This window comes from Aythya fuligula, chromosome W, assembly GCF_009819795.1.
Source record: "Aythya fuligula isolate bAytFul2 chromosome W, bAytFul2.pri, whole genome shotgun sequence".
Classification (NCBI taxonomy): Eukaryota; Metazoa; Chordata; class Aves; order Anseriformes; family Anatidae; genus Aythya; species Aythya fuligula.
The window spans coordinates 12897400-12919180 of record NC_045594.1 but is presented as its reverse complement, the minus strand read 5'-3'; the positions used below and the strand labels follow the sequence as shown (position 1 = coordinate 12919180).

The 21781-nt window shown below is 51.3% G+C and overlaps 2 protein-coding genes across 2 annotated transcripts; one reads left to right on the top strand and one right to left on the bottom strand.

The window, feature by feature from the left end:
- Nucleotides 1-288: 288 nt before the first annotated feature.
- On the top strand, nucleotides 289-1230 carry LOC116501310 (olfactory receptor 14C36-like). Its single transcript, XM_032206829.1, has one exon. It carries the CDS (start codon nucleotides 289-291, stop codon nucleotides 1228-1230), a length of 942 nt encoding a protein of 313 aa, XP_032062720.1.
- Nucleotides 1231-8495: 7265 nt separating this feature from the next.
- LOC116501415 (olfactory receptor 14C36-like) lies at nucleotides 8496-9416 on the bottom strand. The gene has a single exon (XM_032206962.1). It carries the CDS (start codon nucleotides 9414-9416, stop codon nucleotides 8496-8498), a length of 921 nt encoding a protein of 306 aa, XP_032062853.1.
- Between the last annotated feature and the right edge of the window lie 12365 nt (nucleotides 9417-21781).

The following is a 21781-nucleotide window of genomic DNA, read 5'->3' as shown; positions in this document are numbered from 1 at the left end:
CACAGGATTTCACCGTGAGTGTACAAGTAATGTCAGGGAGTGTCAAAATCCAATACCTCAACTAGGATAGGGCAACTAGAATAAAATAAAGTGAGGGAAATAGTTGCAGCTCTGCTTTGCATTCAGCTCAGTCTTTTGCAGCAATACTTCAAAGCTCATTGATCTGACATTTGTCTGAATATGAGTTAGCCAGCCTTTTGTTTTATTTCCAGTTTTCTTCATAGAAGTCTGTTCTAACTTTTTTCTGCCTTCTCCCCTTCAACAGACAAGCAAGTACAAAGTCAGAGAATGCCCAATATCAGCTCTGTGAGCGAGTTCCTCCTGCTGGCATTCGCAGACACGCGCGAGCTGCAGCTCCTGCACTTCGCGCTCTTCCTGGGCATCTACCTGGCTGCCCTCCTGGGCAACGGCCTCATCCTCAGTGCCATAGCCTGCGACCACCGCCTCCACACCCCCATGTACTTCTTCCTCCTCAACCTCGCCCTCCTCGACCTGGGCTGCATCTCCACCACTCTGCCCAAAGCCATGGCCAATGCCCTCTGGGACACCAGGGCCATCTCCTATCAAGGCTGTGCTGCTCAAGTTCTCTTTTTTGTCTTCTTCTTTGGTTCAGAGTATTCAATTCTAACTGTCATGGCCTATGACCGCTACGTTGCCATCTGCAAGCCCCTGCACTACGGGAGCCTCCTGGGCAGCAGAGCTTGTGCCCAGATGGCAGCAGCTGCCTGGGGCAGTGGCTTTCTCAATGCTGTCCTGCACACGGCCACTACATTTTCCCTGCCCCTCTGCCACGGCAATGCTGTGGACCAGTTCTTCTGTGAAATCCCCCACATCCTCAAGCTCTCCTGCTCAGATGCCTCTCTCAGGGAAGTTTGGGCACTTGTGTTTAGTATTTTTTTGGCCTTTGGTTGTTTTGTCTTCATAGTGGTATCTTATGTGCTGGTATTCAGGGCAGTGCTGAGGATGCCCTCTGTGCAGGGCCAGCACAAAGCCTTTTCCACATGCCTCCCGCACCTAGCCGTCGTCTCCCTGATGGTCAGCACTGCCATGTTTGCCTACCTGAAGCCTCCCTCCATCTCGTCGCCATCCCTGGACTTGGTGGTGTCACTTCTGTACTCAATAGTACCTCCAGCAGCGAACCCACTCATCTACAGTATGAGGAACTGGGAACTAAGGGATTCCATCAGGACTCTACTTGAATACACACATCTTCAGCAAATTCACCTATAATACTACGCCTAATATTAGAAATCCTAGTTTTTCTCAGAAAGAAAATAATATCATGTCTTCTGTTATTAAATGTCTGTATTATTATTTTCTCTCAGTATTTCACTTTTGAATTAAATAATATTATTTTTAACCCCCCCTAGAATCAATTATTTTCCTATTGAAGATGGTTCCCTGTGTAGATAAACCCAATAATAAAGCCATTAGAACTTCACTGGTCTCAGCTGCCATCTCTTCCCATCTCTTCTGGAGCTGGGGGAGCAGCCCCAGCATGCAGGAGGGGCTCAGGACCAAGAGCCCAGCTGCCACATGCAGGAGCAGCCCCGGTGGCCTCGGGGCTGCCCCTCACTGCCCGCTGGGCTCTGCCTGTCTGCTGCCTTTGGTTTGGGGCTGCTGCTTCTCCGGAGCCCTGGCCATGGCCAGCAGCAGGATGTGGCATTTTCACTATTGCTCTTTAGGCTTCCACATTGTTCTGGGTAAGCCCTCAGATCTCAAGTACCTTGGTGACAGTCCTGTTGTCTCTGCAGTGGCATCCCTGTGGCTGCAGGCGGCAGCAAGCACTGTGCAACCCTGGGTCAAAGCTGCCTCCCTGCTAGCACCACAGTAACAAGAGGGGCTGCTGAGGGCAAACCCAGGACCCTGGACACCTCTTCCAAATGTGCTATCAGGAACACAGCCAAAGGGTTGCTCCCTTCTCTTCTCTATTCTGGGTGTTCATCATAGAGTGAAGGACACAGGCTGAAAGTCCCAGGGTGGTCCTTGAGGAACCAAGGGCAACACTAGGAGCTTCCGTTACGGCAGAACTTGCCTAAGGTGATGACAACTGATCTTAAATTTATTTGCATGGGACTGCACCCCCGGCAGCGGGGCAGATGGCAGATTCCAGCCTGGAGAGGAATCTGGAGCTGCCAGGAGATGTCAGGGGATCTGCAGGGACAATGTGCTCAGTGGGTAGTGATTAGAACCTCATAAAATGTGTGACCATCCAAAGAAAGGTCTGTTAAAGGAAAAGGGGAATCTGAGAAGTCCATGGGCTAAAGGAGGGCTCTGCAATGCCAGAAGACGTGGTGAAGAGCCAGCAGGTGAAGGCCTGTAAGACTGCAGAGTAATTGCGTATATACATTTTGAAGTGCTGTGGCGAGGTCTGGTGCAGCACTCGCCTGCCCTTTGTGCCCTCAGAGACACCCCATGGCCCGGCCCAGCACTGCCCTGTGCTGCTGAGCCATCAGGGCAGATAGAAAGGGGCTCAGCAGCAGAGATCCCCATGGACGTAGGTCTGCTGCCCACCCTGACCATCACGGGTACGGGGGAGATCCCCGGGGGTCCCAGGGCACCACAGCCCCTGGCTCTCACAGCAGCACTGCAAGCTTGCGGCCCTGTGGGGAGCACAGGGATGGAAGAAGTAACAGCTGGCCAGGCCAGCACGGACACACTGCCCTGGGTAAGGCTCCCTGGGAGCAGGGATGGCCCTGGGGAAGAGCAGGGCAGCATTGCTGGGCCTATATAAAAGGAGAAATGAGAAGGAGAAAGCTCTTTGTGCAGGCCCCTGCTCAGGGCAGGCTGCTCTGTGGCTGGGCCAGGCCTCTTGTGCTGGCCTGGGGAGCGGGGCTGGCCCTGCGGGGCACAGGCACTGTGTGCTGGGGATCTGCCAGGCAAGACACCAGGGCTCCTGCAGCTTCACGGACCTCCATTTCGTTGCACCACGGACACCCCCTTGCTCCATGCATCCAGCAGATAAACACCTATCGGCCACCTGCTTTCTCTTCTTCTAGAGGAACTGGGGACAGAATAACAAAACCAAGTAAAACTCAGAAATTGTGAGCCACAGAAGGCCCTGATGCTGTGCAAGAAATGCTCAAAAACAGCAACCACAACTGTGGGTGACCATCACTGGTCACACAACCAAAACACTGTACCACAAGGGACTGCTTTGCAGAGAGTAACTCCGTCCCAGCCAGAGCCAGTACAGGGACCCTGATGGACAAAAAGACTCCCTCTAAGCTTGGGAAGGAGCCAGGAAGGTGGTAATAAGCACCAGGAGAATTGAGAAAGCCCAAAGGCCCTTCTGAAGGGTCACTGAGTGCCACCTGAGAGGCAGTGCTGGGCAGTGGGGAGGGCCAGGAGAAAGAATTTTGAGAAGGCTGTGAGAAACAAGGAAATCCATGGCTTTAGCAGATCCTTAAAGTCCTGTTTGAGTCCCCAGATGGAAAGCAGGGTATGTCTGTGGGTGGAGAAGTAGCCAAATCTTGGGACTGGGGCAGGGCTGAAGGTCCCTGCGTGAAGCTGGGATGATGAACTGTCCACCTTGCATGTGTGCCTCAGCTTGGGAGCAGGGGCCTGCCCACGGTGCAGGATGGCTGGGCTGTGCTCAGCCATGCCCCAGGAGATGACCTTGCTCTCTTCCTCCCCACCACTCCCCACATGGGGCAGGCCCTCAGGAAACACCCCTGAGCCTGGAGATGCACCAACCTGCTGCGCTGAGGTGCCACTACTGCAGGGGCAGAGGGGAGGCTTGGAGAGACACGTGGGACCTGCATGCATGAGTGGTGTGGCCTGGGGAACTTAGTGCCTGGGAAAAGTTACCCTGGAGCCATAGGAGCCATTCTGGAAAGAAAACTTGTAGGCAGGAACCACACTTGTGGCAGTGCAGAGCTGCTGGGCACATTGTGCAGGGTGCTCTGATGGACATTTGTGTCCTTTTCCATCATGTCTTAAGTGCCACTTTTCTCAGGAATAGAGTAGCCAACAGAGCACTGACAGATAGTCTAAGATCATGAAAGGCATCATAAGCATGCCCCTAAAAAGATAATTGATATGGGGAAATCAGGAGAAGCCTGGCCAGGAGAAATGTAAGACTGAGAGGAGGGAATAGGGGCTTGGCCAGCTAAAATTAAGGATTTTGTAGAGGTAAGAGGGTCCAGGTTATGCTGATGCAGCTGTAACCGTGACTTAAAATAGTCATACAAGGCTATTCCCTGGCTTCAACCTGTAAAGTTAATTCCTAAAACTAAATGCTACTCAGCACCCTGACAGGAATCCACTACTCTAATGAGTAACCTCAGCGTACCCCTAGAAGACAAAACTCAGCCCATATCTGATTCATCCTAGCTCTTACTCTCTTAATCACTCTGATCTCTGCCCTTAATACTAGCATCAAAATGGTCTATTTAACACTGGAAAACTGCTTAAGAGACCTTAAAAAACCCTAACTCCAAATGAATGTGTTGGGCCATGGATCTGATCAGCTTGTGGGTCACAAGGAGGAGATGGGTGGGAATGCTCTGAGGAGCTCAGCTCTGCCTCAGCATCTCCTGCCCCAGCAGGAGCAATGTGACTGTGGCAGGGACTGTGAGGTCACTTCTGTCTCTGCACTTGATAGGGCAGCAGCAAGAACGTGTCACAGAAAGGGACTGTGAGGTCACTTGTGTCTGGAGGTGGCAGGTCAGCCTTGACATAGACCTGGGATCTGCACTTTTGGGCTGACATCTGGCAGTGGCCCTGCTAGGCCAGCAGAAGGCACCTGCTTGGCATGCTGACTGGGGGATCCCCTCTGCCTCCAGACCCAGCAGGACCCAGGCAGAAAGAAGGCCCCCAGATGGGTTGTCGTCTCCCTTCTGCTTGAGTCCATGACTGGGCAGCAGCAGGCACAAGGCTTGGCTGTGTCTAGCACAAGAAGCTGCAAGGCCAGCAGCAGGCCCCTGGCTTGGAAGCTGCTGCTGAGGTAACCTGTGTCTGGTTTGCTGACAGGCTGCAAGGAGTCTGCTGGGTTGGGATGCCTACTTCAGGAGTGGTTTCCAGCCTGATGGAACTTTCCTTTGTTAGTAGGAAAGAGCAGGGGAGAAGAAACTCAACAAAGTGCACCATGGAAGTTGCGCACTGTCCACAAGGAGGAAGAAATGTCCCTCAAAGGGTCATGCTGTGGTGCCAGAGGTAACCCTCTTATCAGACCATGGCTTCATGTTTCAAGGAACAGCTGGTGAGGGTTGACGAGACATCGGTGAAAGCAAGCGATGAGAGCAAGGTGGTGAACAGAGATTGGTGTCTGAAGACTTCAAGGAAATAGGACAAATTGTGGGACAGCGTAGGAAAAGCTACATAGGAGAAGGCAGAGGGTGCTAGCAAGAATGGAGGGCCCAACAGCCCTGAGGTTTTTGTCCTCTTGACTAGAGCTTAGGAGGAGAGATGTTATATTCATTGTGATGGGGTCTCATGGATTCCTTACAACCCTGTGCAGCAGCTCAGAGGTGTAGTACCACTGTTCTTCTCATGGCATCACACTGCCCACCACATCCCACAGACCCCAGGAAGTGTCCTGAGATGGACATAGGGGTGCAGAATCTCATCTCACAGTTCCAGGGGTCAGGCCTTGGCTCTTCTGCTTCACTAAAACCAACAAAGACATTTCTCAACACAGTGCTTTGCCTGTCTGTAACCATGGCCTCCAATTATCTGCCCTAACAAGGCCCTGGGGAGGCTTTGTTAGGAACAGCCCTCAGTGGGGCCCATTAATACTCCAAGTCACTTCAGCTTTTCCTCCTGACTTTACTTGCTAAAGCAGTTGCATCATTCTCCTCTCAGTACCTGAGCTTCATAGACTGAGCACCACAATACACCATGGAACTCATTAAAATTAAGGAACTCCTAACATCTCCTCCATAGTTTTCTTCAAGTCTTCACAGCTTTTGCACCTAATTGCAGAACTTGCATGCTGTAGTTAAGGAAGAAGTTTTCAAAAAGCACCTAAAAAAGATCTTTTCTAGTTTTAAAGGTTGATTTTTCTGCAATTCAATTTTGAGCATCATTCTCCTCTTGCTATTGATCCAGGGTGACTTCTTTGGAGACCTCCATAGGGAGGAAAAGCTGAGACTGGAGGTCTGACACCTCCACTGCCAGCAGTGGTCTTTGTCCCTGTAAATGCAGCCCAGCCCAGCACGGGAAACCCTTTATAAGACAAGTCCGGGGTTCTTTGCAAAATAAAAAATAAATAAAAATAAAAATAAAAATAAAATAAAATAAAATAAAATAAAATAAAATAAAATAAAATTGAAATAAAATAAATTCGAAATGACCATTGGAACCTGAGAAATACAGCCCGAATCTTACTAGAAAACTGGACATCCACGGTCTCTCTTGGGTCTGCTGTGGAAAACTCAGAATGAAAACTAAAGAAAATATTTCTTCAAGTGGCTGTAGCTGTACCCATGAGCTTGGCCTCTTTGGGGACATTGTTCCCTTCCAGACACTGAAAACTAAATTGAGTAATGTGAAAAGTCACATTACTCAAATAGAGTTGCTATTGACTGGGCAGGTCTTTTCACAAGGCAGCTATGCCAAATCCCCACTGGTGGTGCCATCTTGGAACTTTGAAGTTCCCTCTCCTGAAGCAGTCTATGCCGAGCATGCACATAGCCTCCGAGCGAGTCCCAATGGGGTGCTTTTGCCATTCTTTCCCAGTTAGACTCACTTCAGCCTCAAGTACAGTTAACTGTTGGGATCCCCCTGTCACTCCAGAAATACAGGTGGGTTCTACCTCTTTCTAGCTTGATGGCATTAGGGTACTCTGTGCACCAGTGTCCAGTAGAGCCTGATACATTTGTGGGTGTGATATGTCAGGCCATTAAATATACACAGTCCAGTAAACCTGATTGTCCCTTTCCTCCCTGCCTCCCCCTGGCTGGAAGCAGAACCCCTCTAGTCCTGCTCATAGTATTCATTATGGTGCATGGTGGATGACCCACTGGAAAAACATCCAACCATGGTAGGGGAGAGGGCACTGACAGCCAAGGGATGCATTTCGGTGCAGGAGTTGGGGCCCAGCAGAGACAAGGAGTCAAGGCAGTGGGGTGGGGGAGGCCAGCAGAAGCAGCCCAAGGGGTGGTGCTGCTTGTGAGGACACGTTTGTGGCAGCAGCCGGAGTGGGCAGCAGCTGTGCGCAGGCGAGGGGAGGCCAGGAAGCGCATGGCAAGAGCGCTCCTGCCAGCAGAGCCAAGGCCGGGGCCGAGGCCGAGCCCAAGGGCAGAGGCTGGCCCAGGGCAGGGGGCTGCAAGGGCCATGCTGAGCTCCCTGCCCCTGCAGCAGTCGCCCTGGCCTTCAGCACATGTGCTGGCGGGCACGCACGGGGAGGTGCTGGCGTGCATCAGAGAGCAGTAAGGAGGGCGCTGGAGAGGGCCGGGGCCAGGCGGGTGGCAGAGCTCCATGCAGGGGCTGGCTGGTGGTCCCCTCTGCTGCAGCCAGTGCACACAGTGTAACAGGAGGAGGGCAGGCAGGGCTCGTGGCCATGGGGTACAGCCTGGCCCTGGACACTCCATGAGCGCCTTGCAGGTCCTGGCAGGCTGCGGCGAAGGGACAAATGCCCTGGGCCCCCTTCCTGCTCTGCCCAGGCCAGCAAGGGCCCAGAGCGGCCTCCTCTTCCCTGCCCCTGCAGCTCTGGGCTCCCTTGGCGCAGCCCTGGCTCTACAGCACCAAGCCCTGCTGGGAGCCCTCCCCTGCATGCTGCCACTGCTCCCTGATGCTGCTGTTGCCCTCTGCTGGGCACTGCCCAGCCCAGCCCAGCCCCTGCCCACCTCTCCCCACCTTCCTGCTCTTGCCTGCTCACCCTTTTGGCCCTATCAACTGAAGGCCTCTGAGACCTTTGCACTGTGACCCAGCTGTGTGCCCTGACATTGCAGAGCTCCCATCAGCAAATCCATCCTTTGGCTTAGCTTTACTGTGAAGATCCACTCACTGCCCACCCAACACAAGGCACTCAATATCCCAGGAGAAGCCTTAGGATATCCTGGTGGCTTACAATACCTCCTTGATGCCACCGGTCCTCTCACGTTTCAATCCCAAGAAGCTGCTTCTTGAAGGGTCAGGTTCTCCAGGGGCACTGGGCATCCACCAGTGACAACTCAGTCCAGCCCTCACTCCCTCACCCAAAACCTGGTGCCCCCATGTCCCTGTGTCCAGGTGAAACCCAAGTACAAGACCGATGCCTTAAGCCTGGCATTCCCTGATTGTCTTCTGCACTCCAGATTGGGAAGAAGAGCACTAAGCATGAGCAACTTCATTTTATTAACAAGATACCAGAACAGAGGCCAGGTGTCATTTAGGGATAAACACATTCAGAGAAAGCCTCTGGGTTCACAGAGGACTGGTCATCTGGAAAAGAGGAATGAAAGCAAACATCTAACTGGAAAAAGAATTTTAAAGAATGCTAAACCTAAAGGTCACAAACTGCCTGAGATTAATGTGAGTAAAACCAGAAAAGTGAGATAGCCAATTTATTGCTAAGTAAATAGAATCAGTTTTTTCAGTGTGGCTTTCAGCTCCTGGTTCCTCATGCTGTAGATGAGGGGGTTCAGTGCTGGAGGCAGCACCGAGTACTGAACTGCCATCACCATGTCCAAGGATGGAGAGGAGATGGAGGGCGGCTTCAGGTAGGCAAACATGCCAGTGCTGACAAAGAGGGAGACCACGGCAAGGTGAGGGAGGCACGTGGAAAAGGCTTTGTGTCGTCCCTGCTCAGAGGGCATCCTCAGCACTGCCCTGAAGATCTGCACATAGGACAGCACAATGAAAACAAAACAACCAAATGCTAAAGAAAAACTAAACACAAGTGCCCCAACTTCCCTGAGGTAGGCATCTGAGCAGGAGAGCTTGAGGATGTGGGGAATCTCACAGAAGAACTGGTCCACAGCGTTGCCTTGGCAGAGGTGGAGAGAAAATGTGTTGGCCGTGTGCAGGGCTGAGTAGAGAAAGCCACTGCCCCAGGCAGCTGCTGCCATCTGGGCACAAGCTCTGCTGCCCAGGAGGCTCCCGTAGTGCAGGGGCTTACAGATGGCAATGTAGCGGTCGTAGGCCATGATAGTTAGAATTGAATACTCTGAAGCAAAGAAGAAGACAAAAAAGAGAACTTGAGCAGCACAGCCTTGATAGGAGATGGCCCTGGTGTCCCAGAGGGCATTGGCCATGGCTTTGGGCAGAGTGGTGGAGATGCAGCCCAGGTCAAGGAGGGCGAGGTTGAGGAGGAAGAAGTACATGGGGGTGTGGAGGTGGTGGTGGCAGGCTACGGCGCTGAGGATGAGGCCGTTGCCCAGGAGGGCAGCCAGGTAGATGCCCAGGAAGAGCGCGAAGTGCAGGAGCTGCAGCTCGCGTGTGTCTGCGAATACCAGCAGGAGGAACTCAGTGATGGTGCTTCTGTTGGACATCTGCTTTTTCTAGGATGTGGTCCTGAACAAAGAAGAGGGTGAGAGTAATAAAGTACAAGAAATGCATCAGAGGAAAACAAATTCAATTTCTCATTTAAAATTATCACATATATTGTGCACTTTCTGGCAGACATTTTGCAGATCCCTTTCATGCATCCTGATTCATTCTGCCTAAGTGTGTCTGTTGGATCAGGGGGCTCTACTGTGGGCAGTGCAGGAATCAGTCCTGTCCTACAGCAAGAGGTGAAGAGGAACATGGGGAAATGTCAGTTTCACTTCCCTCCTGATCTCAAACAGTTTTTCCCAAGTGTTGCTCCCAGTTCACCAAACTGCAAAGCAGAGTTGTGGAGGCTTTTTTTAAATTTTATTTTAAATTTTTGTATTTTGAGTTTTTTGTTTCAGCTGTCCCACCACTCCTGATGAGTGTTTCTAAGCCACAGATCCCGGTTATTTCTGCTGGACTCAAAGGGAATCCTTGTAGATCATTATCAGAGAAAAAGGGACTGTCACTTTAGTGCACAGTGTTCTTCAGGTATGACAGCCAGTCTGTCCATGAAATACGGTCTCAGCTGCCCTGTGAGAGCTGCAGGAAAGTTCTACTCACATGTTTGATTGAAAAGAGCAAAGACACTGCTGAGAGCAGAGGAATCCAGGCTCAAAGTGCACATCTCCACACCCCTCACCCTGTCCCCGTACTCCCCTTCACTCAAGCACACCGAGGCCTCACTACCTGGGCATGTGAAACCCCCATCCCCAGCCAGCCTGGGAAAAAGACCAGCAGCAGCACGGCCAGCTGGAGAAGCCAGGAGGAATGCCAGCGTGCTGCTGCGAGGGGAGGCAAGGCCAGGGAGGGACAAACGGACACTCAGCAGACCCTCCTGTGCTGCAGCTCTGCCTGCAGACAATGCAGCTCCTGCTCATTGCAAATGCTTTCTGCTCTGCTTTGGCCTGTAGACACCTCCCAAACACAGGAGATTTCAGTGGGTTTGTAGCTCTTAAAGATCATCTAGGATAAAACGTGAGAAGACCAATTTTTGATGATATTGGTGCAGTCTGTGAGATGAGGTTTGGGAAGGTAGTTTTCAAATTTCATCAATGACATATCAATTTCTCAGTGCTATGCTCCAGGAGTCTCAGTCTCCTGTACAATCCTGACAACGGATTACCATGAAACCTGCCTCCCCTCCACTGCAGTAACCTGAAAGCACAGACTGCAGAAAAAGTCTTGCTTTTCAGGTAGACTCTGCCTTGGTCTTTCTCTTGAAAAATCCAATCACAAATACCGTTCTTTAAAACATCTTCTACTCCTACCTGGAGAAACAGAGAGACCCACCCTGACAGATGCTATCAGCCATCAGATGTGCCAGCTGTAGAAGACCCCTTGGCAACCCCACCTGCAGTGCCCTGCTGCCAGAGCCTCACGGTGTCAAGAGCCTGCAGATGTGTCCTGCCACACGCTGCCCTCTGTTGTTGCGCTCCTCAGTGCCTCCAAGCCCTCTCTCCTTCTCTCCTTTCTGCGTGCCAGCTGCGGTCAGAGCCCCCAGCCCTGCTGCGCTGTGCAGAGGAGCTGCTCCTGGGCACAGCTGTCTCTCTGCACCACGGCCCTCTTGCCACGAGCTCTCTCTGTCCCATGAGCCTGGCCCAACTCAGCAGCACAGCACCAGCCTAAGGCACTGCAATCACCCCTCTGGGGGCTTTGCTGATGAGCCCACGAACCTCAGGCACTCAGAGACAATTGAAGACAGCTCTCCAGAAGTGCAAGTCAGAGGCAAGTTTCCTGCAGTGTCCCCCTGAGGGCCAGCACTGACACAGGCTCCCTTGGAGCTCGTTAGAGCAGAACACTGGAGGCAGTGAGGACAAGGAGACAAAGACAATGTGAAGGTGACACTGATGTGTAGGAAAACTGTTTTTCTTTCACCAAGCACAAGGGCCAGGGAAGGGACCCCTGTCCTCTGGGAAGGGAGATCCTTTCCCTCCACACCTTGCTCAGGGCTCTTTGTGGGGCAGTAGGAGAGAGGGATGTGCATTGCCAAGTGCTGGAGAATGGTACAACCCCTGCCTGGTTCATGGGTGGGGGCGAGGAGGCAATGAGGCCCTGGTGCTTTCACAGTCAGTTGTTTCCTCATAAACCTCAGTGGCAGAGGCAACAGCCATAGCCTTGGATACAAAGACCTGGGTCCTGCTGGCACTCTCAGTCTTGTCACAGCCCTTAATCCTTTCCACAGCAGCCTTACCTAAGGACTCTCATACCTCTACTTCTTTCCCTGCTGGCTGCAGACCCTTCTGTTGGTGATCGCTTACACATCTGAGCTGAGTCTGATAACTCAGATCTTCTTGGTTGCCATGCTACTCGTAAGACAGCTCTATAGGAAGCTGCCCTGGTTCCTCGTGAGGAGGCACCACTGCTCGTATGGCATCCCTCGTGGTGCCCAGAACCTTCTCCTCCTGGGCACTGCTCACTCTGCAGGGTCCCAGGCTGCCCTGATATGTGGGGTTACTCTTCATCATTGCAGGACTGGGCTCTTCTTCTTGTAAAGGGCACGATGTTTCTTTAGACAAATCTTGAGGTTTCTCAAGGTTGCCGTGGACTGACGCTCCATTCTGTCAGGCGTTAAGGTCTGCAGGCAGACAGTTCTAATTCCATGTGATTGTGCTATCTCTCACAAGACAGCAGCATCAGGACTTTCAGGAAAGTTTGGATAATACAGGAGTAACCAGTTGAACGGAATTGCAGCACAGAGTCACAGAAGTGTACGCGATGGAAGGCTGCCAGGTTCCACCTCTTCTGTGATTTCCTCCCATGCATGCTGTCAGTTTGTCTGGAGCTGTGTCCTGAATGTTATGGGGCTGTGCAGGTCAAAGTTAGAAGGGCCAAAGCCCAGATGGAGCTCCATCTGTATATTACTGTCAAAGACAATAAAAACTGCTTATAGAAATACTTCACATAAAGGAAGATTAGGGAGAATCATCAGCCTTTATTGGATGTGGGGGGAAAGCTGGTGACAAGAAAGGAGGTAACGGCTGAGGTACTTAATGCTTTCTTTGCCTCAGTCTCCATCAGCAAGACCAGCTTTTTCCCCTGGATATTTCTTCCTCCTCATGGCCAGTGCCGAAGTTCCAGGGCACGCTTCATGGCAGTTTTTTTCTCCTGCTCTTTTGTACTGCCAAAAAAAGCTCAATAAGGGTGGAAACCACTCGTCAAGTAGGCATCCCAACCCAGCAGGCTCCTTGCAGCCTCTCAACCAAGCAGACACAAGTCACCTCAGAAGCAGCTTCCAAGCCAGGGGCCTGCTGCTGGCCTTGCAGCTTCTTGTGGAGATACAGCCAAGCCTTGTGCCTGCTGCTGTGCAGTCAGGGACTCAAGCAGAAGGGACAGGACAACCCATGTCTGGGTTGTCTCTTTCTGCCTGGGTCCCCCTGGGTCTGGAGGCAGAGGGGATCCCCCAGTCAGCATGCCAAGCAGGTGCCTTGTGCTGGCCTAGCAGGGCCACTGCCGGACGTCAGCCCAAAAGTGCAGATCCCAGGTCTATGTCAAGGCTGACCTGACACCTCCAGACACTAGTGACCTCACAGTCCCTCTGTGTGACACGTTTCTCCTGCTGCCCTATCAAGTGCAGAGACAGAAGTGACCTCACAGTCACATTCCTCCTCCTGGGTCAGGACATCCTGAGGTAGGGTTGACCTCTCTCTAGTCCTTTAGGGACTAGAGCTCACCATTCTATGTTAGAGGATAAACACAGGTTTAATGGGAACCTTTGGTGTTCTTCGGTGGCTATCAGGTCTGTCATAAGGGTATAGGCCTTTATTTAGGCCTGCCAACAACTTCTCTAGGGCTAAACAGTGCATTTTAATGCTAGTGTTAAGGGAAGGGAATATGGTAAGGAGGAGAGTAAAGGTAAGGGAAAGGGGCTGAGTTTTGCTTCAATGGATACTTTGAGTTCCGGCATTAGAGTAGTGGATTCCTCTCAGAGTGGTGGAGTAACATTTAGGTTTAAAGATTGAAATTACTGGTTCAAATAAGGAAAGGGCAATACATGACTGTTTTAAGTCAGTGTTACTGTAGCATCTACTTTAAATGACCCCTCTTACCTCTACCGAATCATTAATTTCTGCTGGCCATGCTCCTCTTACCACCCCAAAATCTCACATGTCTCTTGTTCAGGCTGCTCCTGACCTCCCCATATCTTGTTGGGATCAGCTTTCTGATGACATTTACCATCTCAGTGTATCTGTCTCACCTCTGTTGGCTCCTCCATTCCTGAGAAGATAGTGGCATTGTAGTCAGGAGGGAAAAGGGTATAAAGGTCTTTAGGCGCATCCTGCACGATGTGCCCATCAGCTCTGCACCTCCACAAAACTGTGCTTCCTACCTACAAGCTTTGTTTCCCAAGTGGCTTCTATGCATCCAGCGTTACTTTTCCCAAGCCCTCAAGCATGTTTCAGTTTTGGATGTGGAGGGATGGGAAAAGGAAAGCAATGCATGGATGGAACTGATCTTGGCAAGGGATGAAAAGAATAACAGGAAGAGATTCTGTAGGTACCTTGCTCAGAAAAGGAAGGCCAAGGACATTGTACCCCCTGTGAAGATAGAAGGGTGAACTGGTAATGACAGACATGGAAAAGGCTGAGGGACTCAACAACTTCTTTTCTTCAGTCTTCCCTGCCAGTCAGGCTTCCCAAGTCTTTTGTTTCCCTGAACCCATAGTTGGTGGCTGGGCTTGCAAATTCCCACCTGCTGTAAGTGAAGAGCAGGTTTGAGACCACCTGAAGAAACCCAACAAGTACAAGTCTATGGGGCTTGATGACATGCAACCCAGGGTCCTGAGGGAGCTGGCTGATGTAGTTGTCAAGCCTCTCTCCATCATATTTGAAGAGTCCTGGCAGTCGGGTGAAGTCCCTGGTGACTTGAAAAAGGGAAATATCACTCCCATTTTTAAAAAGGGTAGAAATGAGAACCCATGGGACTACTGAATGGTCAGCCTCACCCCTGTGCCTGGCAAGATCATGGAAAAGATCCTCCTGGAATCGATGTCAAGGCACATGCAAGACAAAGAGTAGATCTCAGACAGCCAGAATGGCTTCACGAAAGAGGAAATCATGCCTGAACAGTGTGCTGGCTTTCTACATTGGAGTGATCACATCAGACAACAACAGAAGACCGACCTCTGTCATCTACTTGGACTTCAGTAAGACCGTTGACACTGTCCCACATGACATCCTTGTCTCTAAATTGGAGAGATACACATTTGATGGGTGCACCATTCAGTGGATAAGGAGTTAGCTTGACGGTCACACCCTGAGCATGGTGCTCAATGGCTCTATGTCCAAGTGGAGGCTGGTGACAAGTGTTGTACCTCAGGGGTCTGTCCTGGGACTGGTACTGTTTAATATCTTTATTTATGACAGACTGTGAGATCGACAGTGAGACAGTACATTCTGTGCTTGTATAACAGAAGGCCAACTGCATGCTTCTGGCCTTTACAGTCCCTATCTGTGCCACATTACTCCTGCAGGTCTGTCACCTCCAGAGACAGAAGTGACCTCACAGCCTCCTTCACATCTACATGCCTACTGCATGCCCAACAGATCCTGAGGCACACCTGATCCCATCACATCATTCCTGTCTAGCTCCTCCTTGTGGCCTGTGATCTGATCACATACCTGTCACCTCACATGCCTCTTCCAATGCCGTTGGACTGCTGCAGGACCTCACAGTTCCTGCCCTACCCCAAGCATATAAACCATACAAGGTAGGGGTAGGAGTGGGGTTGAGGCTGAGATGTGCTGTGTGCATGGTGGAGGGCTTTGGGAGTTAGGTGTTCAGGTTAATGTTTAGGAATTAGAGGTCACATGCCAGGGTTAAAGGAATGGCAAGGGCTTCAAGGAATTGTTTGGTGTTGTGCCTAAGGATCCTGCTCAGGGTTAAGAATAAGGGCAAGCTTTGAGGACTTCAGTTTAGGCCTGGTTTGGGGCCTAAGGCTTTTGATTTTTTTTTTTTCTTCATATTGGTCTCTTATTATATTCAGAAGATATTGTTTCTGATATAAATAATATATTTCTTATCCTCCTACTTGTTAATCATTTTGTTGTTACTCATTTACAGGAAACATGGCAGTTTCCTGTATAAATACACCCAATAAGGAAGTCATAAGAAGTTCATTGCGCTCAGGTCCTCTCTCTTCCCATCTCCTCTGCAGCTGGTCTCAGCACCGCCACAATTCAGGAGGGGCTCAGGGCCAAGAGCCCAGCTGACACATGCAGGAGCAGCCCTGGTGGCCCTCGGGGCTGCCCCTCACTGCCCGCTGGGCTCTGCCTCTCTGCTGCCTTCGGGTCGGGGCTGCTGCTTCCCTGGAGCCATGACCATGGCCAGCAGCAGGATGTGGCTGCTCTCTTTTGGCTTCCACATTGTGCTTCCTTTTTTCTGGGTAAGCCCTGATATCTCATGTACCTTGGTGACAGTCCTGTTGTCTCTACAGTGGCATCCCTGTGGCTGCAGGCAGCAGCAGGCACTGTGCAGCCCTGGGTCACAGCTGCCTCCCTGCTAGCACCACAGTAACAAAAGCGGCTGCTGAAGGCAAACCCAGGAGCCTAGAAACCAAGGGGCTGTTCCCTGCTCTGGGGGTTCTTCATGGAGTGAAGGACACAGGCTGAAAGTTCCAGGGTGGTCCCTGAGGAACCAAGGGCAGGACCAAGAGCTTCCATTATGGCAGAACTTGCCTAAGGAGATGACAACTGATCTTAAATTTATCTGCATGGGACTGCACCCCCTGCAGTGGGGCAGATGGCAGATTGCAGCCTGGAGAGGAATCTGGAGCTTCCAGGAGATGGCAGGGGATCTGCAGGGACAATGTGCTCAGTGGGTAGTGATTAGAACCTCATAAAATGTGTGACCATCCAAAGAAGGGTCTGTTAAAGGAAAAGGGGAATCTGAGGAGTCCATGGGCTAAAGGAGGGCTCTGCAATGCCACAAGAGGTGGTGAAGAGCCAGCAGGCAAAGGCCCATAAGACTGCAGAGTAACTGAGGATAAGCATTTTGAAGTGCCGTGGGCAAGATCTGGTGCAGCACTCGCCTGTCCTTTGTGCCCTTAGAGACACCCCATGGCTCTGCCCAGCACTGCCCTGTGCTGCTGAGCCATCAGGGCACATGGAAAAGGCTCAGCAGCAGAGATCCCCATGGATGTAGGTCTGCTGCCCACCCTGAGCAACACGGGCAGGGGGGGAGACCCGCGGGGGTCCCAGGGCACCACAGCCCCTGGCTCTCACAGCAGCACCACCAGCTTGGGGCCCTGCAGGGAGCACGGAGAAGGAAGCAGCAATGGCCAGCCAGGCTAGCACAGACACACTGCCCTGGGCAAGGCTCCCTGGGAGCAGGGATGGCCCTGGGGAAGAGCAGGGCAGCATTGCTGGGCCTGCACTGATGGGGAAAGGGCAAAGGGAAAGCTCTTTGTGCAGGCCCCTGCTCGGGGCAGGCTGCTCTGTGGCTGGGCCAGGCCTCTTGTGCTGGCCTGAGGAGCGGGGCTGGCCCTACGGGGCATAGGCACTGTGTGCTGGGGATCTGCCAGGCAAGAGAGCAGGGCTCCTGCAGCTTCACGGACCTCCATCTCCTGGCACCACGGACACCCCCTTGCTCCATGCATCCAGCAGATAAACACCTATCGGCCACCTGCTTTCTCTTCTTCTAGAGGAACTGGGGACAGAATAGCAAAACCAAATAAAACTCACAAATTGTGAGCCACAAAATGCCCTGATGCTGTGCAAGAAATGCTCAAAAACAGCAACCACAACTGTGGGTGACCATCACTGGTCACACAACCAAAACACTGTACCACAAGGGGCTGCTTTGCATAGAGTAACTCTGTCCCAGCCACAGCCAGTACAGGGCCCCTGACGGACAAGAAGATTCCCTCTAAGCTCGGGAAGGAGCCAGGAAGGTGCTAATAAGCACCAGGACAATTGAGGAAGCCCAAAGGCCCTTCTGAAGGGTCACTGAGTGCCACCTGAGAGGCAGTGCTGGGCAGTGGGGAGGGCCAGGAGAAAGACTTGTGAGAAGGCTGTGAGAAACAGGGACACCCATGGCTTTAGCAGATCCTTAAAGTCCTGCCTGAGTCCCCAAATGGAAAGCAGGGTATGTCTGTGGGTGGAGAAGTAGCCAAATCTTGGGACTGGGACAGGGCTAAAGGGTCCTGCGTTAATCTGGTCTGATGGAGAAGTGTCCACCTTGCATGTGTGCCTCAGCCTGGGAGCAGGGGCCTAACCGCGGTGCGGGATGTCTGGGCTGTGCTCAGCCATGCCCCAGGAGATGACCTTGCTCTCTTCCTCCCCACCACTCCCCACACGGGGCAGGCCCTCAGGAAACACCCCTGAGCCTGGAGATGCACCAACCTGCTGCGCTGAGGTGCCACTACTGCAGGGGAAGAAGGGAGGGTTGGAGAGACACGTGGGGCCTGCATGCATGAGTGGTGTGGCCTGGGGAAGTGAGTGCCTGGGAAAAGTTACCCTGGAGCCATAGGAGCCATTCTGGAAAGAAAACTTGTAGGCAGGAACCACACTTTTGTGGCAGTGCAGAGCTGCTGGGCACATTGTGCAGGGTGTTCTGATGGACTATTATGTCCTTTTCCATAATGTATTAAGTGCCACTTTTCTCAGGAATAGAGTAGCCAACAAAGGTGTGATGGATACTCTGAGATCATGAAAGCCACTAGAAAGATGCTCCTAAGATTATGACGGATATAGTGAGGTCAGGAGAAGCCCTGGTCAGGAGAAATGTGAGATTTGGAGGAGGGAATAGGGATTATCCAGCAGAAACTGAAGATTTTTTGAAAGGTAAGTTGGTTCAGGCTATGCGGAAGCTGCTGTAACTGTGACTTAAAACACTTATATGAGGCTATTCCCCAGCTTCAAAGAGCAAACATAATTCCTAAATTTAAATGTTACTCCACACCCAAACAGGAATCAACTACTCCTATGCCTGACATCTAAGTGTGCACTGAAGCCAAAACTCAGTCCATAGCCTCTTTCCCTTACCCTTACTCTCTTGCTTACCTTGATCCCTACGCTTAACGCTAGATTTAAATGCTCTATTTAGGCCTAGAATTATTGGAAAAACTAAACAAACCCTAAATCACTAAGCTTGTCCGCACTTTAACCACAGACCTGATATGCAAAGCAGAACACCAATCCCTCCCAATAAATCTTTCTTTAAATTCAAACCCAGAAAGGTGAGCCCTAGTCCCCTGATGCATGAGCACCTAACAGCTGATTCCCCTGTTCCTGTGCATTGACTTCCTCACCTTTAACCCCTCTCCTAACCCTTACCTTTAGGTACCATACTGGGTGTGGCCCTTAGTGCAGGCCAAGAACTGTGAGGTTACTCTGCAGTCACATGGCATGCAAAGATGGATGTGAGGGGTCATGGGTCTGATCAGCTTGTGGGCCACAAAGAGGAGATGGATGGGAGTGCTCTGAAGGGCTCAGCTCTGCCTCAGCATCTCCTGCCCCAGCAGGAGCAATGTGACTGTGGCAGGGACTGTGAGGTCACTTCTGTCTCTGCACATGATAGGGCAGCAGCAGGAACGTGTCACGCAAAGGGACTGTGAGGTCATTTCTGTCTGGAGGTGGCAGGTCAGCCTTGACATAGACCTGGGAGCTGCACTTTTGGGCTGACATCTGGCAGTGGCCCTGCTAGGCCAGCAGAAGGCACCTGCTTGGCATGCTGACTGGGGGATCCCCTCTGCCTCCAGACCCAGGAGGACCCAGGCAGAAAGAAGGCCCCCAGATGGGTTGTCCTGTCCCTTCTGCTTGAGTCCATGACTGGGCAGCAAGAGGCACAAGGCTTGGCTGTGTGTAGCCAAGAAGCTGCAAGGCCAGCAGCAGGCCCCTGGCTTGGAAGATGCTGCTGAGGTGACTTGTGTCTGATCAGACCTGGGCTTTGTCTTTCAAGGAGTACCTGGTGAGAGTTGGCGAGACATGGGTGAAACAAAGGATGAGAGCAAGGTTGTGGACAGAGATGGGTGTTTGTAGATTTGAAGAAAATAGGGCAAAGTGTGGGACAGCATAGGAAAGCCTGCAGAGGAGAAGGCAGAGGGTGCTGGTAAAAAGGGAAGGCCCCAAAAGCCCTGAGGTTTTTGTCCCCTTGGCTAGAGCTTGTTGGGAGATATGTTATATTAATTCTGATGAGGCTTCATTGATTTCTTTCAACTCTGAGCAGCAGCTCAGAGGTGTCATACCACTGTTCTTCTCATGGCATCCCACTGCCCACTCCATCCCACAGATCCCAGGAACAGCCTTGAGCCAGACATGGGGATGCAGGATCTCCTCTCCCAGTGGCTGGGGTCAGGCCTTGGCTCTTCTGCTTCACTAAAATCAACCAAGAGTTTTCTCAGCACAGGACTTTGCCAGTCTGCAATCATGGCCTCTAATTATCTACCCTAACATATCCCTGAGGAGGCTTTCTTAGTAACAGCTCTCAGTTGGGCCCATTCATACTCCAAGTCGCTTCAACTTTTCCTCCTGACTTTACTTGCTCAAGCGGTTACATCACTCTCTTCTATAGTACCTGAGCTCCATAGCATCAGTGCCGAAATACACCATGGACCTCATTAAAATGCAGAAACTCCTGACATCTCTTCCATAGTTTTAGAAAGTCTTCACGGCTTGTGCAGCTAATTGCAGAGCTTGCATGATGTACTTAAGGAAGAAGATTTCAAAAAGGAACATATGAAAATATTTTCTGTTTATAAATCCTGAATTTTGCTACATTTCAGTTTTGAGCATCTTTCTTCTTCTGCTATTTTTCTATGGTGTCTTCTTTGGAAACCTTCATCGGGAGGAAAAGTAGAGTCTAGAGGTCTGACACATCTGCTGCCAGCATGTACTGGGTCTGGCTGGAATGTTAACTTTCCCGGCAGCAGCCCATACAGTGCCGTACTCTGTACTTGTAGCTGGAACAGCAGTGTTATCACACCAGTGTTGTGTCTACTGCTGAGCAGCAGTGGCACAGCATTGGGCCTTTCTCTAACCCTCCTAGGGGGTGGGCAAAAAAGTGAGGAGAGAAACATCACTAGGGCAGCTGACCTAAACCAATCAAAGGGATATTCCATACCATGTGGTGTCACACTCAGCTATAAAAGGTGGAAACAGGAAGAAGAGGGGAGGGGTGGGCTCTCGTTGGGAAAACGTCGGTCCTCCTCTCGAACACCGGCTGCGTGCGTTGAGGCCTTGCTTCAAGGACGTGGTCAATCATCGCTCATTTGTGGGAAGTAGAGAGTAATTTCTTTCCTCTGCAATTCCATACAGCCTTCATTTATTTTGTTTGTTTTTTTTCCTCCCTTCTTTTTATTTTTCCTTTTCCCCTCCCTTTTCCCCTTTCCCTTTTTATTTCCCCTTAGTTAAATTGTTTAGTTCATGGTAGTCTTTATTTAATTATTCTAATTATTTCCCTTTAATTAAATTATCCTTATCTCAACCCGTGAGTTGTTCTTTGCTTTACTTCTCCCCCTCCTCATCTAAAGGAGGGGGAGTGAGAGAGCAGTTGTGGGGTTTAGCTGCCCAGCACGGTAAAACCACCACACCCATCCCTGGAGCTGATCAAGAGCAGGTTAGATGAGGCCCTGGGCAACCTGAACTCATAGGGGGCATCCCTGTCCATGGCCAGGGACTTAGAACCAGATGACCTTTAAGGTTGCTTCCAACAGGAGCCATGCTCTGATTCTATGGTCTCACAAACTATACCTCAAGCATGACTCCCATGCCATCAGCCTTCCTGTGGTCTCTCACCTGACCAGAACAGAAGGTGCCTCACCATCATCGTCAATGCCATGTGCATGCTTCTGCCTTATACTGTTCCTATTTTGCCACATTCCTCCTGTAGGTCCGTCAACTCCACAGATAGAAGTGGCTTCCCAGCCTCCTTCACAGCCACGTGCCTCCTGCAGGCCCAGCACATCCTGAGGCACACCTGATCCCATCCCAGCATTCCCAGCCAGCTCCACCTTGTGGCCTCTGATCTGATCACATACCTGTCACCTCACATGCCTCTTCCAATGCCATGGGACTGCTGCAGGACCTCACAGTCCCTGCCCTACCCCAAGCATAAAAACCACACAAGGTAGGGGTAGGAGTGGGGTTGAAGCTGAGATGTGCTGTGTGCATGGTGGAGGGCTATGAGGGTTAGATGATCAGGTTAATGTTTAGGAATTAGAGGTCATATTCCAGTGTTACAGGAATGGCAAGGGCTTCAAGGAATTGTTTGGTGTTGTGTTTAAGGATCCTGCTCAGGGTTTAGAATAAGGGCAAGCTTTGAGGACTTCAGTTTAGGTCTGGTTTGGGGCCTAAGGCTAAGGCTGGCATTTTACTCCTTGGTTAGG